Genomic DNA, 19,667 nt, shown 5'->3' with positions numbered 1-19,667 from the left:
GTAGCATGCACAGTTAACAGCCTCAGCCCAAAAGTATGTTGGGAGTTTTGACTCTTCAAGCATTGTTCTTGCAGCTTCAATTAGTGATCTGTTTTTCCTTTCCACCACACCATTTTGTTGTGGAGTTCTTGGAGCTGAGAACTCATGCATGATCCCATTTTCTTCACAGAACAACTTCATGGTTGAATTTTTGAACTCAGTTCCATTGTCACTCCTAATATTCCTTACCTTTAAATCAGGATGATTGTTGACTTGCTTGATATGATTGATAATGATTTCACTAGCTTCATCCTTTGATCCAAGAAAATGAACCCATGAGAACTTTGAAAAATCATGTACAATCACTAGGCAATATCTTTTCCTTGAAATTGACAATACATTGACTGGTCCAAAAAGATCCATGTGTAGCAGTTGTAGTGGTTCATCAATTGCAGATTCAAGCTTCTTGCTGAATGATACTTTCTTTTGCTTTCCTTTCTGACAAGCATCACACAGCCCATCCCTTGTGAATTCCACTAGAGGCAATCCTCTAACTAAGTCCTTTTTGACTAGATCATTCATTGTTTTGAAATTCAAATGGGACAGCTTCTTGTGCCATATCCAACTTTCAACTGGACTTGCTTTGCTGAAAAGACAAGTAATTGATTCTGCATCTGTAGAGTTGAAGTCAGCTAAATACACATTCCCTTTTCTAACTCCAGTTAGAACCACTTTGTTGTCCTTCTTACTTGTGACAACACAGGCTTCAGAATTGAAGGAAACAGTATTCCCTCTATCACATAGTTGACTGATGCTCAATAAATTGTGTTTGAGACCATCAACTAATGCAACTTCATCAATGATGACATTTTCTTTTGAAATCAAGCCATATCCCATAGTGAACCCTTTGCTGTCATCTCCAAAGGTTATGCTAGGGCCAACTCTCTCCTTAAACTCTGTGAGTAGGGTGAAATCTCCTGTCATGTGTCTTGAACAGCCACTGTCCAAGTACCATAGATTCCTTCATTTTCCCTGCACACAACAAAATCAATCAAGTTGATTTTGGTACCCAAGTTTCCTTGGGTCCAGCCTTGTTAGTCTTTTTCCTAGACTTCATTCCTCCTGCATCTTTTGACTTAGGTAACTTTGGGTCAACCTTGATCTTAGATGTAGTTGGTTGAAGAGTAGGGTTAGTCACAGAATCATTTAGCACATTTGATTGAATTTGATAAGGCATGGATTGTGCAAATATATTATTCCACATAGGCATGTTGTATGGCATCTGAGGCATACTGAATGCAGTAAAATAAGGATTATTAACATATGGCATGTTTACAAAATGTGCATGAGGATTCTGATGAGACATAACAGGCATAGCATGTAGAGGTGACATAGACATGTTAGGCATGGAGGGAATTAAAGGCATGGGAGCATTCTTAACAGATTTGCAGTTATCAGATAGATGATTAACACTTTTATAATGAACACAGCTTTTTCTAGGAGCATACTTATCAGGTGTGTAATTGTTGTATTTATTAATCCCTACCTTCCCATTTCTATTAGATTTTCTTTTAGTTTCCTTTTTATCCTCAACCAGTTTAAGCCTATTTTTCAGCTGATCTAAAGTCATGTGTCCTATGTTTACCTTACTGGCATCTTTGGATGTGCTAGCTCCTTCTTTGACAAAGTTCTTGAAAGTTGAACCATCCTTCTTATTGAAGTTTTCTTTTTAGAATCACTTGCCTGTTTTAATTGATGAGCTTTCAACGGATGCTCTTTTTCTTCCTACAACGGATAACTTTCATCATCCGTAGATGTTTTTCTTCCAGGCATTCTCACAGAATGACTCAATTCCCTGAACCTTGGCAATCTGAACACTAACATCCCTAGATGTTTTCCAGGCCTTGATTACCTCTTGCTCACTTTCTAACTGTTTAGAAAGAATTTCTACTTTCTTAACAGCTTCTTCTAGTTCACTCTCTACAATCAAGCATTTAAGTTTAATCTTTTCAAGCTCAATTACCTGATCCTCTAACACAACATTCCTATCACTTAAAAACACATTATTCTCTTTGATCCTAGTGTTTTCTTTAGCTAGTGATTTAAGGGAAACACGCAAATGATATAATTCATTGGACATATCATTTATGGCTTCATTGCATTCATTTTTAGAAAGCTGAGAGAGGTCAGTAGTAATTACCTGGTTGCTTGATGAACTAGTTTCATTTTCATCAGAATTAGCCATCAGGGCTAGGTTGACATATTCCATATCATCATCTTCATTGGCTCCATCAGCTGCCCAATCATCTTGAGTGAGAAAAGCTCTTTCCTTTTATTTGAGCAAATCAAAGTACTTCTTTTTGTAATCAACTTGCTCAAATTTCTTCTTATCAGAGGTTGGCTTCCTGCACTCATTTGCAAAGTGTCCACTAATGCCACAGTTATAACATTTGAACTTAGATTTGTCCACCATATTTTTGTTTGACTTAGTGAATTTTGTATTTTTCCTGAATTTCATCTTTGCAAACCTCCTAGACAGAAAAGCCAGATGTTCATCAACATCATCAGAGTCATCTTGACTGGAATTGTCTTCATCTTCAGCTACTTGCTCTTTTCCCTTGCTTGATTCTGATTTGCTTTTGCCAATTTTGAGACTTGGCATTGTCTTCTCCTCATTCCTGGCTTCAATTTTCTCATTGTCAGCTACAAGTGCAACTGATCCTCCTTTTCTCTTTCCCTTTTCCAACAGCTCATCTTGCTCCATCTCAAGTTCATAAGTCTTCAAAATTCCATATAATCTTTCAAGTGTGAAGTTCTTATAATCTTGAGAATTTCTTAGAAAAACAGTCATAGGCTTCCATTTCTTTGGTAGTGACCTCAGAAATTTTAAGTTGGAATCTTTGATCTGGTATACTCTACCATACAGCTTCAATCCATTTAATAGTTTCTGAAATCTGTTGAAAGTATCATTTAATGATTCTCTTTCTTCAAAGTGAAAATATTCATACTGTTGAATAAGAAGCTGCATCTTGTTCTCTCTAACCTGCTCAGTACCTTCACAGGTGATTTACACAGTATCCCAAACTTCCTTTGCAGTTTGGCTATTGATGACATTGTCAAACATATCTTGATCTAATCCATTAAACAGAATGTTCATGGCTTTCTTGTCCTTGCGAATTTCTTCCATGTCTTCAATAGTCCATTCTGCTTTTGGCTTGGGAATGGACTGTCCAACAACAACTGTTGTTGTAGCAGCTGTGGCCACTTTGTGAGGAATGTGAGGACCATTTTCAATGCAGTTAATGTAGCTTTCATCCTGAGACAGTAGATGTAAATGCATCTTCACTTTCCAGTGATGATAGTTATCTTTTTCCAGAACTGGAATCTTTATACCAATATCCTTCCTACTCATGTTGGTAGCAGGAGGATTCTTCTGTTCACTCATGATGTTAGCATAATAGATATTTAAACTCTTTGTAAGTTAAGAGCTTGCTCTGATACCAATTGTTATTCCCAGTGAACTAACAATGAGTTTTACAGAAGGGGGGTTGAATGTAAAACTCAAAACTTTTTCAAGTTTTGAGCAGTTTCCAGTCTATGTGTTTTGATGAGCAAGTGTATATAAATTGCTTTGAGCTAATGCAGACAGATATATATTCAAACACAAATGTAAAGAACACAACAGACTTAAAAACTTTTCTGGTGGACTTGTTGTTCCACCAGAGATGTGTTATTTCAGAAAATCTGTGATTCAAAGAATTAAATCACAGCTGCTTCCTAGTACAAACTAGATGATTTTCCCTCTGGATTTTTCTAAACAGCTCTGGAAAATTCACATCTAATTACTAGCTGCTACTTGGTTTATATATCACCAAGTTTACAAGTGAAGACAAAACTGTAAAATACAATTAAAAGGTTCTTCACATGTTTCTTCTTCATTTCTCTATCCAATGCAATTTAGGTTTGGCTGTGAATCTTTGAATACTTCCTTATTTGCACCATAATGAAAATGCTGCATTTTCTTGATTCCTCCTAGAGGCTGCCACATTCCAGTTTATCTCTGTCAACCCATGTGCCTCTGTCAGCTTATGAATTGTCACTATCAACTGCTATTGAACTAAACATCCGTTGAAGCTTTCATCCGTTGATGCTTTATCCGTTGATGCATTTATCAGTTGAAGCTTTATCCGTTGGGGCACTCATCCGTTGATGGATGTTATCCGTTGAAGCTTTAGAGACATCCGTTGAAGCTTTGTTTCTTATCCGTTGAAGGTCTTTAATATCAGTTGATACTTTTTCACTTATACAAAATTACAGGGCATGAAATATTTACAATTAGCCCTCCTATTTGCATATCCACTAGTAGTCAACATGACTGATAATTTCCCACAACATCTAAGAAGTACAACTTAAATACAGAGACTGAAATGTGCTACAATACTAAACTTATTTCTAAGTAAAGCTACTCCTTCAACGGATAGCCAAGATGGTCTTATCTGTTGAGGCTACAAACACTAGATTTCTACTTAAGTGTTTTGTTTAACTTATCATCAAACTAATACACATATTCCTAACAATTATATTATTTATTTTCTGTTAAGTCTCAAATTATTATAAAATATATATTGTTATAACTTATTATATCTTCAATTTATTTTTCAACTATTGAAAATTATATTATAAAATATATTATTAAAAACTATTGAATGTTAAAAGCAATCCGTGCATCGCACGGGTTTTAGGCTAGTAATAGTATAGTATAGATTACTAAAATTAATCTTGAAAGTGTTTGGTTCCTATAAAAGAGGTAAAATAGAAGTCGAGTGTGATTAGAAATTAAGTTGGATAATAATTTATAAGAGTATATAGTTATATTAGATAAATGGTTTATTTTTTTAATTAAATTATAATTGTTTAAACTTTATTTTGAGAAGGTGTTAATAGACTTTTTAGGAAGGCGTGAACCAACCAACCAAATTATCCTATGTTTAGCTTATAATAGTATAGTATAGATAAGTAATGGGTATGAAAAAACACTAGTAACAAGAACATCGATATTCATATTTAAGAGCAATTCCATTGGTGTTGTTATAATACAAATAACTATTATTATATTTTAAAATAAAAAAGTGGATTTCAATGTAGAAATAGAACTTGTGTTCCAATTAATGGTTTTATAATTACACAAAATATTCCGGATGAAACTGTATTTCAACTTATCTTTAACAAAATTATGTTTGTCACAATTGCTTTAAATATCCTTTTTTTTCTCTTGTCAAAGGAAAAATACCCATTTCTTTGCATTTATCTGTTTGCATGCTTATATGATAATTATATCAACATCTATAATTTTTTTTTGCCAAGTCTACATACACGTAGATGAATTATATGGAGATATAATATTCATTCCAGAAATTTCCTTATTTCAAGAAAGTTTATTATCTAACTGAGAGACGTATAAATATATTTTCGGACATTTAGACAATAAATCTTCAATAATCGAAATGAGAAAATCCATAAATGTCAAGTGATATTTCTCCGAAATAAGCCTACAAACCACATACAAGTGAAATAATTAATTAGTCTTAATTATCATAACAATCAAATGTACCAACTTTTCTAGTATAAATAAAAAACTATAACTTATATAGTTATATATAAAAATCTAGGAAAAACTTAAAAACTATATCTATATTATACTATTATAAGCAAAACACATGATAATTTGGCTGTTTGGTTAACACCTTCCCAAAAAGATTATTAACACTTTCCAAAAAATAAAAAATACATATAATTAATTTAAAAACACGTTAATTCCTTTTAATTAAAGGTAAAATTACATATCTTACATAACTACCAAAATTGCACACTCCCATCATAGCCAAAACTATACTAATAAGTCTTAGCAGAAACCCTCCATATATTTCGCATGTTATTAATTAATGTTAGTAATTAATATATAATAATTCAAATAAGTTACTATTATCAACCTCGTCAGTCTTTACTATATTTCTTAAATTTACTTTGTACGAGACATGTCTACATAGCTGTTGTTTATAAAGAAAAAAAAGAGTACACTTATTAAGTGGGAATATATAAACGAATTGTACATCTATACGAATTAAAGGGAAAATGAAAAAAAAATCAAATTTAGTATACTCAACTATTGAGAATATATATGTCTTTTATAAGATTATAACAACTATAAAAATTGTTAAATGGAGTTTTTAGCAGGAAAAACTACAGTTTTTAAGAAAATAAAAAGTTTTGTTATTAACTTTTTTAATCTCTTAAGATAGAATAAAAAAATTAATTTTCAATTAGAAATAACACAAAAGGCCATTATAGTTGAAAGATAAATAAATTGAAATAAAAAAAATAAATATATAAAAAAATAAACCATTTAACACTTGACTAGGTAGTCCGTGCATCACACGGATTATAGGCTAGTAATATATTACAAGGAAGATGAACCTCTAACCAAAAGGAAGAGGTTCCTTTGGTTAAACATAATCTGAATAATTTTAAATTAAACTATAATAATAGAGAGAAGAGTAAATTTGAGAATTAAAATATGTCCAGCGACATTAACAAAACATATATGGTCTTCATCACAACAATTATCATCAACGGTATATATTGTCTCTTGAAGACACAAAATGCCACCTGTCATGGCGCTATTAATTCAAAATCAATTATAACACAAAAAATTATATATTAACCAAAAAATTGGTATTATAAATTGTGATTAAAATACTGAAAAATAAGTCATCACATAGGAAGTTTTAGTAAGTAATAAAGGTGATTAAAAATTACAACTCTTTTAAAGAACATTAAAGCATTAATCACATGTATTATACTGCAAAATTATAGCTAAATTAGGAAAATAAACAAAAATAACCTCCTATACTAAATAGGTGCTATAATTATGGACCCAAATTGATGTAAAATAAAACCTAAAATAACAACTAAGGAGAGCATTAATCGAAATTAAAATTTTACAAATATGAAAAAGAGTTTTATAACAGTAGAAACAGTCAAAAGTCATAAATGAAAATAATAATCAATTAAGTATTAGATGTTACGCTAATATTAAACCCGTTTCTTACTCTTATCATTAAATAAACATTAATCGATTACGACTAACTGATCCTACTTAATCGCGCGATAATCACGTCCGCCTATTAATAAACCCAATATTGCATTTCAAAAAATCAGATGTCAATTTTTAAACAAACTATGCTCAAAACAAATATGAAAATCAAGTATATATGAACTTACCCTTTAACGTAAAACTCTATAAAACAACTAAAGTACATAACATGCCCAATCACAGTAAATTTTATTACGTAATCAAATATCCGTCATGAATTCTAACCAATTAGTCTCATGGTACCAAAGTAAATTGTATATAAAATTAATCAAACAACTAAAGCATATGAAGGAGGATTACAAGTCTTTAGAAAAATATCATTGTCGAAGGCACATGCTATAAGTGACAATTACAACTATGTAAAGTATCGTTAGGTAGAACAAGAGTGAGACAAGAAATCATGTTACAAAATTGGCCAATTAAAAGATTCACAAAATCTCACTTAAACTAAATAGAAAAAGAATACGTAAATAACTTACACGGGTAATAGGGTCTGAAGATATGCAACCAAGAGAATACAAAAACAATAATATAACAATAATCATATAACAATAACTGAAATAGAAGGAGCTATACCTGAGATTCTACAATCGAATTATACATGGGATTGTGGAGTCAATACACACAACACATATACTTTTTTACTGCAAAATAAACAGAGGAATGAACAATAAATTGACTAATCCAAACCTGACTCGCTTTCTCCATCCGAGTCGACTTTTTGGTTTGTTAATTTTTCATAACCCTCGCAATACCAAAATTACCCGACCTGATATAAGTAATATCTATTACTTTCGTGCATAATCGACATATCCATACCCGATGTTGTAACTGCAACCCGATCCATCTCTCTGATATTTTAATACGAATGATTTGGTAATGTCCATTTGTTGTATCTTCTCGTTTATGCAGCGTTCATTTTGCTCCCTTTTACATTCACCATGCAATACAGATGGGGTGAGTTTCGATAGCTTAGGGTCGTGTAAACTTCCAGTTGCGTATGATTGATTGTCTTTCCTAGGATTAACATATTTTGTATTGAAGTTACAATTTTCTTGATTACAGCAAACTTGGGTCATTTTTTGGCTCTATCCATTCTTTGATCAACAACTATTTCACAAATTGAATTTAAGGATTTTAGAAACCATAATCAAACCCTGCTTAAACCCTAATTTTATAAATTGGATCCTAACGTCCCTTAAATCTGAAACACATGCAAATGCAATACATTTTACACATTAATATTATATGAAAATTGTTTGCAAGGAATCACATCTCATCTACAATAAAATAAAACGACACACACACAAATAAAATGAATAAATATAAACCCCAAACAAAAATATTTTCACATACCAGATTTCATGTCCTTTGTTGCGAATGTACGGCAACTGGGTTTTTACTTATTACAATATACACTTATTACAATACGAGGAAAATATCAACATTTATAATTGATTCTATATTTAACAACAACTATAACATTTTACTATTTTGAACCAAAATTAAAGCACTATACAGTTAAATCTCGATAAAGTAATAATTGATAAATTAATAACCTCACTAAAATAATATTTTTCTCCGGTTCCAATATAATGGACACAGTGTATTTTTACTCCCGATAAAGTAATAAACTCGATAAAATAATAATTTTTTATTCCCGATACTATTACTTTAAAGATGTTTAACTATCTTTCCTACCATCGTGATTACTTAAAACATAATATTTAATATTTATACCTCATATGAATTATAATATTAAAATAATAATTAGTAAATATATTTAATTTTTACTTGAAGTTAGATTTATATATAATAATTATACATGAATTAAAATTTAATTAAATTTAATTATATGATCATATCAATAATTGTTTTGATTAAAATAGGAAATATTTATAAAGTGCCCCTTCCGAATATAGAAGGGAAATAAAATTTGAAATTAAACAGAAGGAATCGTAAGCGTGCAAAGTTTGTGCGTTTTTAGGGTTTCGATGTCGGAGAGTAGCGGGGGCGTGCCGGAAATCAACTCCGGCGGAACAATTCCTTCCGGTGAAGATGAAGCATATGCTGCTGCAATATGTAAGTATACACACACACAGACACACTTATATATGTTCATAATGATCTGTAAAAATCGTATAAAGAAAAAAATTACTGGTGGTAGTTCGTATAATGATATGAGTAGTGTTGGCAACGAAACAGAATGATAATTATAATAAACAACAGAGTAAGGAAAGTTGAGCTAAATGAAATGAATATAAGAAAGGTTCATTATCCTATTGATATAGTTTATTTATATGACACTGTAACAAATTACATTTGGGTGTTGGTGACAGAAGAATTTACGATTTATCCTCACAGATTATATGTAAATATTTTTTCCAGACACTGATAAAATAATTAAATAATTTACCAATGGAACAGGGTATAAACCTATGTTTTACTCAAATCCGTTTGCAGTGGGCTATGTGTGCATGATAAAATAAATAAATAGACAAACTCAAACAAAACCACCCCACTAATACAGGTAAAACATACAAACAAAACAGTTATTATCACGGTGTTCATTTAGACTACATTATACAACTGTTGATAGGAAAAGGATAGACGAATTTAATGTAGAACATAAGAAACTACGCCTAAAAGAATGAAGTATTAAGTTATAATACGAGACTACTAAGTATTAATGTATTAGGCAAATTAGGCTATTGCCTAGGCCCTCACCTCATATTAGAGCCCATAAAGAGGCAAATATTATTACAATATGTTTCTAATTATAGGTATTCTACCGTAGTTTTTAGGATTTATATTTTTTTAATAAAGATTTTTTTTTTTTTGCCTTTAAGTGGATAAGAGAGTTCAGTTACGCCGAAAGTATTTAACCAATCCGATTAATACTCTTCTACTTGATTACGAGGATTTTTCCTTTAATTGTTTTCTCCCCCTTCTCCAACACCCTCTCCTTAAATATGTAACTGAGAAAGATCAATTTATTAACCTACCAAGGCCTATCTTTGAAATGAATTCAAAACTGTATTAGACATTGCTAGTTGCTACAGAGACTTACCAGTCATGTTTTTGTTCAAAATTTCTAATTTACGCACTTAATTTGTTCTCTCTCTCTCTCTCTCTCTCTATCTGTTAATGTTTTCACCTTTTGCTATCACGTTTTAAAATGTGAGTTACGTTAATCAATGCCAGGGAGCAACAGTGGAGGTTGGAGAAAAAATGTAATATTGAATTAAATAATGTCAAGAAAACGGAAATCGCTGTTAGATGAAGTATTCTTGGTAGCTACTAATATTTTGAATAGCTTAATTTCTTGTTAAGATGAAGATGAAGCTGTAACTACTACACTGCCATGAGACTAGGTCCGATGATATAATGGTAACATTTTATTTCTCTATTACTGTTTTGATTTTTAGGACTAAATATTTTTTTTGTGTAAGCATTTAATTTTATTATTGTTTAAATACTTTTTTATGTGGCTTGAGGCTACATTTATGTAGGAGTAGTTTCTGTACAACGAGAGGTGGGAAATCGTCAGGAACTGCTTGTTCCTGAAATGTATATTTGATTGTTTTGTGTGTTTTTGTATGTTTAAATGACGAAAAATGCAGAAACAGCAAAGAAACAAGTAGAAATAACAGACTTAAGATAGAAACCAAAGAGATTAGGGCAGAATTAGAGATATAGCAGCGAGATAGAGATAGATCAGAGATAGGTAGTTCAGAGAAAGAGAGAGATGGATTGGAGCTAACTGCATGAAAAGATAGAGAGAGAAAAACAACAGAGAATTTCAGAGAAATAGAAAGAGGGTGGCGGAAAAAAGTTTCCTTCTCATATATTAATGCACAAATGGAGATTCAAGATCCTCACAACTGTCTATAGACAAATGAATTCTAACTAACTTTTGAAAGAGATGAATTTACTGAACAACCTTTACTACTACTACTACTACACTACTGCTGTAGTTCCTAACAGAAAGGGCTCCAACTTTTAGGTAATTTTTTTCTGTTAATCCACTTCTATAATTAAAAACTAAACCAAACCATAACACTTAGCATGGAAGTTCAAAGGCTAAAGGAGCAAGTATATGGTACTATAAGTTACTCTCTATGTGTTTGCTCATATTTTCAGGTATATACCTTTTCAAATTCGACAAGTTTTTACCTAACTTAAAATTGCAATCAACATCTATTTTGTCCTTTCAGAAATCTTACTTTTATTTTTCAACATAAAAATATTCAGAATGTTGTAGTTATCCTAAACTAATACTTACAATTAAACTTCCGTCTCGTCTCAAAATTCATTTATTCATTTGTATTTGGTTCATCTTAAGCGATTGCGGCAAGAAATTATTCTAGTTGAGATTTTGGCTTAAAAAGTTATACTTTTTGCTTCTTTTTTAAGTCTAATAATTGTGTATATATTGTTTACACATAAATAATGTTTTTTAATGTTACTTAGTTGCCCATATTAATTTTCCAGAACCTACAAGTTTGTGAGCATTTTTAATTTAACATAGTGTGTTAGAGAACTACCAAATTGTAAAGTTATGATGTTATGAAAAAATAGCATTTCCGGCTAGGTTCCATACTTAAATTGTGGCACAAAAATGTGCAGTATTTGATTGGCTGGAACACTGGACAATTTTTGGCCAAATTAATTTTAAATACTCATCTGCCTTTAAGGACTTTAACTCTTATGTTTAAAAGATGTTTAGTGTTCATCGTGCCAAATGCTTTGTCAAGATTTTACATTTTAACTACGTGTTGGGCACATGAGATGAAGGTGTACAAAATAGACCAAAAAGTTAAACAAATTTAACATAGTGTGTTAGAGAACTACCAAATTGTAAAGTTATGATGTTATGAAAAAATAGCATTTCCTACTAGGTTCCATACTTAAATTGTGGCACAAAAATGTGCAGTATTTGGAACACTGGACAATTTTTGGCCAAATTAATTTTAAATACTCATCTGCCTTTAAGGACTTTAACTCTTATGTTTAAAAGATGTTTAGTGTTCATCGTGCCAAATGCTTTGTCAAGATTTTACATTTTAACTACGTGTTGGGCACATGAGATGAAGATGTACAAAATAGACCAAAAAGTTAAACAAATGGCCTAAGAAAACAGTTGAATGCTGTTATTTTATCTATGAGTTATCTTTAATGAAATATGAAGTACTCGTTTAATTTTCTAGTATATGTGATGATTTTTTAGTTGATCAACAAATCAATCATATTGTACCACATCGACAATGTTATTTATCAACTAGCAAACTGAAGTAGAAGTGATTATAGTAAATATTCCACGTTTACATCAAGGGGCTCTGCTTGACAACTTATTAATTAAAATTAAATGTATGCGATTTTTATTTCATGTTTCTTAAATTTAATTTGTTTTTGTCATTCTAAATTCCCCCCCTCTAGATTTATGTATTATATATTTATTTGGTACAACTCTTTGTAAAACATGAACATATATTCCATACTTAAGAAATTATTTGGGAAAGAGGGTTGTTTTTTAGTAGAATTTTTCAATTTAAGTTTTATTATAATAATCTCTTGAATAACAATCCCATTACGAACTGAAGGCATATATTTTGTTGGAAATCAAGGAAGATATAATTTGCGACTAATTTCCTTAAACTAAAAGTTTTCTTATTTTTTAGAGGTGGCCCATCTATTTTCTCTCCCTTATTAATTCAAATTTAGGTGATTAAAAATCTTTATATCCTGTCATATATAGTATTACTTAAAATTATTTGATTTTTCATTTTGACACTGATTATGTGTCATGGAATTGCTAATTAATTATTTGTATTAATCCTAATATTCTTTTGTATAAATTGTTCTTGCAGTTTTAGAATTGTTGAATTCAAGAAAAAAAAGAAAATGAAAAATAACAATGTCTAAATTTTGTGGTCTGTAATTTTATAATTGTTATACCCCGGACATAATAATAAAGCAATTTATCGAAATTTAGCTCGAGGCGAGTATAATAATATAATTTACTAGTATTTTTTTTTAATTTTTTAATTGCTACTTCTAAATGTCTGGCCTTGTTTATGTGAGGATACGTGCATATCTCCTTTTCAGTTTATTTATTGTCTCATTATATTTTAAGAGTTTTCTCCGTTTCATTCTTTATCTATAACATATGGTTTTATATACAATACATGCCTAAATATTTTCCAGCTGCGCAGAAGATGTTATGCACTGTGTACTCTTTTGGATGTTTGACCTTCTCTCATTTTTACTTCTAGCAGTTGTATGTCATTATGTAATCTTACTTGAAAGATTTTCCGGTAAGAGAACTCTAAAATATACCACCTCGGCTACGTTAAATGACTTCCGAACCAAAACTGAATCTGTCCCCGGAATATATCTCATCCGTTGGTCTTATTAATCTATTTTTTATGCAATCCGTTGTTCACATCAAAGTCTAAATTGCCACTATTTTTCAACCCTTTTGGTAAACGTCTAAATGTCCTTGTCTGCATTCCTTGGAATTGTTTCCAGTCAAGGCAAGTGCTTAGGGAAATTTATTACACCAGATTGGAATGGCCTTTTTGATAGTGATTACGTTCTTATTCATCTTGTTATAATTTCTATAAACTTGTATTCTAAATTTGTAACTAATTGTTCATTACTTCTAAAACTTAAAACTTTAGGGTGGGGAGGAGGTCAGTTTTACAGAATGTGGAGCCTTGATATTTATTAGATTTATTCTATTATTTGTAGCCTGCTTATTTTGGGAAGTTTGGTCTTTTGATTTTATAAGGTACGCATTGTATAATCCTGCGTACTAGTTTAATTCTGTAATTATACCATTCTTTTTTGGAAAAGAGGGCTATTTATTAGTAGATTCTTAGCATCTTGATTTTATCACCATATTAACCTCATTTTTGTAACATTGTTGTTGAAAGAAAATTGCGATAAGCAATGATTACTTTTTTAATTAATGAATAGGACTAAAAAGTTATCTAACTTCACTATAAATTGATGATCATCAGTAATAGGTGATCCATTTATTTCTTGCTTAATTTTTTTCTTATGAATTTGTTAAACATGAACTTGAAGAAATTTGTAGAATAATATATAGTAGAAATTTAGCTCAAGTCAACTGTAGCATTGTAAATTATCAGTTTTGTTAATTTGTTGTTATTAGTTTGCTAATACTAATCATCTAGCCTTGTTTACCTGAGCATAAATGCACATATTGTTTTCAAACAGTTTATTGTCTCTCTGTACATCTCAATGGTTTTCTCTTTTTCGTTTTTTTGTGCAGAGCGTACATTGAGCTGTTTGCCAGCTCTGGAAAAGATCCAAAAGATGTTACTGATGCACAACGTAATCTTCTTGACTTCCTCACTCCTCTTTACTTCTCTATCTCAATCGTATGTCACTCTTTTATCTTAGTTGAGATAACTCCATAAGATGCCACCTCATCTGCATTCAGTGGTTTAACATCCCAAATTAAATGTCGATAGTATATGTTTTAGCTGCTGTTTTGGTTGGTCCTTTATAAGTCTTATTTTCGTGCAAGCCGTCCTTTAGTTTGAAGCCCAAACAGCCCTCATTCTATAGGCAGATTTTCCTCTTTTCTCCACACCTTAATTTGTTGCAGTCAAGGTTAGTATTTAACATGGATCTGTTATAGACTTATAGTTTTCCACTTTTCTGAGATTTGTTGATTTCTTCAATCCCCAAATTGCAGTATTAGTTTTGCTATTTTATTTGTTGCTACTAAGATTTTAGCCTCGTTTCAGCCCTCCCTCCCCCCCGCTCCCCCTCCCCCCCTCTCCCCCCCTCCTCTCTCTCTCTCTCTCTCTCTCTCTCCCCCCTCCCCCTCTCTCCCCCCTCCCCCTCCCCCTCCCTCCTGTTTGCTGCGCCATACCTTCGTAAATCTGTTATTTTGAATCATCATTCCACTTCCTTCTTTTGTTGCTTCGCATTGATGGTTCGATTACGGATCTTCTTGAGATGATCTCTTGTTTTGGATTTAATTATTTAGATCTATGATATTCTATTAGTGATATGTGTTTGCTAGTTTTAGTGTAATATTATAGTTTCGTATACTTTTGGGCACTCATCTTTCGAGGATCTCTGATTTCTACCAAATATATTCAATTGAATTGATTTCACTGCCATAATTTCTTTAATTGCCTTAAGGCGAGACAGTTGGTTAATATGAATATCTTGTAAGGTTTATTAAATGTTCCACTTTTAAACGTCTTTTTTTATATATATATTCAATTGAATTGATTTCATTGCCGTAATTTCTCAATCGTTTGTTTCATTGGGAGTATTACCCCTTTTGATGTAATCTATGTCGGAGTCCCAAAAGTCTTTTTTTCTTCAGCAAACATTGCTGCGTTTGTTAGTGTTTTACCTGATAGCATGTAAATCTAATATTTATTTTCTAATTATGTCCCATTTCTATGCTTCTGGACCTTTATCTTTTTGTTGTTGGTGCAGTTTTTGGGCGGGGGCAGTTTTACAGATTTGTTTAATTACTATTAGCCCTGTGATTCAGTTAAAAGTTTATCTTTTTGATTAAATTCAGTATTTCTTTTAAGAAGGAATACAAGTTTGAGTAATGCATTTTATACAATGATCTTGATTTTTTGAGTGTCTTTATCATCAGATGTCGGGAATCAAGTGTACTTATGAGGCTTGGGCGGAGAGAACAATCTCCGAGGCGAAGGGACGCCGTGTAATCCACTTTTACCTGGTATCTACTTCTGAAAGGCCATTACTTGCTGTTGTCGCGACTGAGAAGAATGACCGACATTTTAGTTACGAGGTTTCTGATAACTATATAAAGGTCTTCGGGTCCAGCCCATCCATCAATGCTCAAACAAAATGGACATCGCGGAGCATTATGCTCGAGTGGCTCAGTTCATTGGTGCGAAAGGACAACCTTCCACCCCCAAATTCAAGTATGAATCCCTTCTGTAACGTGATAAAAGTATTTGTTTAATTTTACCTTACTTGATAACTATCTGCAGTGTCATTGGTAATTAAGCGTTTGAAAACAAATTGTTTGGTCACCATTGTATCATGAATATTAGGGCCAGAGAATAGAAATATTAATATCATACATCCTGCTAGCGAAAAGCTCTTTCTTGTGGTCTTAAATTATCTTTTTAAATGAAGAAATAATAAGAAGGAAAAAACGTTTTGCCTACTAACTAAAAGCTTTTCAATAAAAATGAATATAGATGTGCCATGTAGTTAAAAAAAAAACTCTCTATCTTCATTAATTGTTAGATTCTCTCTCCGTCTGCAACCAATTCTTTTCCTTCCTATTGCCACTAAATCTAGTAATATGCATACTTTTCTAAGCCCAAAATGGCACACTAAACGTCTAAACCTATTGCTATTTGCTATCAGCGGTTCAATCGTGTATTCCCTATAAACTGTGACCTTTTTTAGAAAAAATATTGGGAAATGAGTCGCCTGTTTAGGTTTGTGCGTATTCTGCTTTTAAATGGTTATCCTTACTTTTGTTGGATGTAAATTGTATTGATGTAATAATTCTGAGATTGTACTTTCCAGTTCATTTTCATTGATGTCTACAGTAGTTCAGCCGTAACAGGGTGCACAGGGTGCACAGCAAGTGTGCATGACCAATTCTGCTCCTGTTTTCTGATAATTGTAAAAGTTGTCGTGATTTTAGGTTTTGGGTGTTAGTTTTTTCTAAGTCTATTGGAATTAGTTCTTCTGGAAGCTTATATAAATATCTTAGTTCTGGAATTAGTAGTTAAATATTCTGTTTATCTTGTGGGGAATATTAAATTGATACAACCAAATATAATTCTGGAGTCGTGTTATTGTCTAGTGTTCTTTAGTTAGTTTGTTGTTATTACTTGAAAAAATTCAATAATTTCATGACTTCAGAGAAATTGACCAAAATCCAAAATTTTGAATTTCAAAATATCGAAATTGGGGAAGGATGCCCTTTTTGCCACATTAAACATATATTTTAAAATGTGCGCAATGCGCTAAAGGAGTAATGCATCTCCAGAATGTGCATCAGCTGATACGTATGTTGAAGAAATGATACTCATTTGCACGCAATGCGTGGAGGTTTAGCATTTTTTCACACAAATTTTTTCTACTGTCTGACAGATTTTGGCCAAATTACAAAATCCATGTATCTATCCAACAAATAAAATCCAAGTAATCATATATTTGGTGCTTAGTGATGTATCATGGTGCAGTACTTGGGTCTAAGATTACTATGATTATTTATATCTCATATATGGCTTAACATAGTACAATAAGAAGGGTCCATTTAAGGTATTTTCGATACATATTTATAAATTTTCTTCATCTAACTGACCTAATCGTTTTACCTTTTCATACTCTCTGATCCTTAGATCCGCACAATGCTGAGACCCATGAAGGTGATGCACAAATGCCGGAACCTATGCCCAGGGAGCCGGCATCATTTAAGGTTGGGGATTATATAGAATTTCTGTCAAAAGATGAGAAGATGCACGACTTCTGGTATAAGTGCAAGATCTTGGAAATGTATAAAAAAATTTGGAAAGTCCAGTGCAGTGACAGGAAGTATGAAGAAGTATCTGGCAACTTAGAGCAAGAGGTAAATAATTCTATCCCAAAAATACAAGTTGCATAAAATGATTAATGCTAAATGATCAAGCTGTGCTATTATATTGTGCACTTTATTTATTGGATGATCACAACTTTCTGACCTTAGTGACAAGTTAAATTATATATTTTGATTTAACAATGTCCTTGATGCATCATAAGATTAAATTCTGCTGTTCACTGAGGCCCAACCTGGTCCTAGGCACATCCGGTTTTCATGTATATCATTATTGTGCGAATGACATGTTTTTAATTGAACCAATGGATTGTTTTTCTATTTTTTTTATTTTATACATGGGGATGGGAACGCTATATGATGTGTAGCACTGTATTCCTCCACCAAGACTTGCACCTCCTGGTGAGCTCAGCTTGAGACACACTGGTCGACTTACTATCCGCCCGTGCCCCCCTGAAGAAGAAGCTCCTACTACTTTTGAGGTTGGAGCTGCAGTTGATGCATGGTGGAAAAATGGATGGTGGGAAGGTTTTGTAATTACTGTCGAGTCACTCTCCAGCAGTGACCGTTATCATGTCTTCTTACCTGGTACGCTAAGTTTACATTTGTCGTATCACATTTCTTATTGTAAAAAGTATTTTATACGTAGTAAAGCAAAAACCGGTAGTCATACGCTACAATTAATTAAATGAATAGCCATAACTTAGGTAAGCGCTTCACATATTTTTTAATTTCTAGGTCACCGATGTTTGTATTTTTGTACCATGGAAGGTTCAGTACTTGCTCACAGGTTGAATCATAAGTATAGCTACATAGTCTATATATATGTTGTCAAAACAACATAGTCTACATATGTCTGATCAAGTTTTTTTTGTTTTTGTCAAATTTAGGCCCCCGCAAGTTCTTAACTCTTCATCGAAAAGATTTAAGAGCATCAAGGGACTGGGTTGATGATGCTTGGGTATTAATCAGGTCTCATCCTGATATTCTCTCCTTTGTATATTCACATGTTTGATATGAAGGGTCGGATTATGAAGATGTTGACGACTGTAGTCGTGAGTCCACTCAACCCTCCGGCTAGAAAGTCAAATAGAGGTTTGGAGGCGGCAGTTTGTTGGGGAGTTGGTTACATTGACTATATATAGATTAGATCCTGTATCTCCATATAATCTTCTTTATTTTCTATTGTAATACATAATTATAATTTGTCCATGTTTACACCCTAGTTAACTTAACATGTCCGAGATGACATCAAGAGAACCCATATAGGTTTACATTAAGTGCATGAGTTTTGTTCTACTTGCCCTAATTAGGATGTCATCTCCCTAATCTTTTATAGCCAAATTGGGAAAACTTTTTCTATTAATGATTTTCGTAATTTTTTAAATATTATTTTTTCATTAAAAACGATAAAGGAAGTCTGAACGAGTTAAGCGAGAGATAGACTGCACGACAATTGAAAATCAAACTTTTGATTCGATGATCGGGCAAGACTGAAATACCCGATTTTAATAAAAAGAATTCAACTCAAATCATATCATGCCAATATGTCATATTTATAAATGTCTATTCAATATTCAACTCTTAATTTTCCTTTCTTTTTTCATTTCCGAACATATATTAAAATGCTATAGTTTTCACTCAATTCAGTAATTTCCACCCATTTGCTCAGATTTTTCTTAATCTTTTTTAACCTTTCTAAAACTAATAGTGCATAATACCAGAACACTTTTTTAATTTTCAGAGCAAAAAACATGTGTAAAGACTAAAATGCCCCCCTGAATGTAAATTACAAATCCTAATAAAAATTAGTGAGAGGGTAATTTAGTATTTTTCTGAGCTCTTTTGCTCCGGAAATTAAAATCCTGAAAAGTGTATAAAATTTGGCCAAACGCTTTTTGTCAAATTTAAAATTAACATAAAATTTATAAATATATTCAAAATCAA

The 19,667-nt window shown here is 32.0% G+C and overlaps 1 protein-coding gene across 4 annotated transcripts; it reads left to right on the top strand.

Annotated features, from left to right (window-relative positions):
- Positions 1–9,065: 9,065 nt before the first annotated feature.
- LOC141671319 (uncharacterized) lies at positions 9,066–19,019 on the top strand. Of its 4 annotated transcripts, XM_074477510.1 has the most exons (7): positions 9,066–9,214; positions 10,337–10,522; positions 14,433–14,494; positions 15,792–16,086; positions 17,530–17,756; positions 18,089–18,308; positions 18,611–19,019. In XM_074477510.1, the coding sequence occupies exons 3-7, from the start codon at positions 14,477–14,479 to the stop codon at positions 18,733–18,735; spliced, it is 885 nt and encodes a 294-aa protein (XP_074333611.1). In that variant the 5' UTR covers positions 9,066–9,214; positions 10,337–10,522; positions 14,433–14,476; the 3' UTR covers positions 18,736–19,019. The 4 variants fall into 4 exon arrangements, with proteins under 4 accessions (XP_074333611.1, XP_074333619.1, XP_074333629.1 ...); XM_074477518.1 differs by lacking the exon at positions 10,337–10,522; XM_074477528.1 differs by lacking the exons at positions 9,066–9,214; positions 10,337–10,522 and adding an exon at positions 13,827–13,925.
- Positions 19,020–19,667: the final 648 nt, after the last annotated feature.

This window comes from Apium graveolens, chromosome 1 (assembly GCF_009905375.1).
Source record: "Apium graveolens cultivar Ventura chromosome 1, ASM990537v1, whole genome shotgun sequence".
In the NCBI taxonomy this organism is placed as follows: Eukaryota; Viridiplantae; Streptophyta; class Magnoliopsida; order Apiales; family Apiaceae; genus Apium; species Apium graveolens.
The sequence above is the reverse complement of the archived record's forward strand: the minus strand, read 5'-3'. Positions and strand labels throughout refer to the sequence as shown.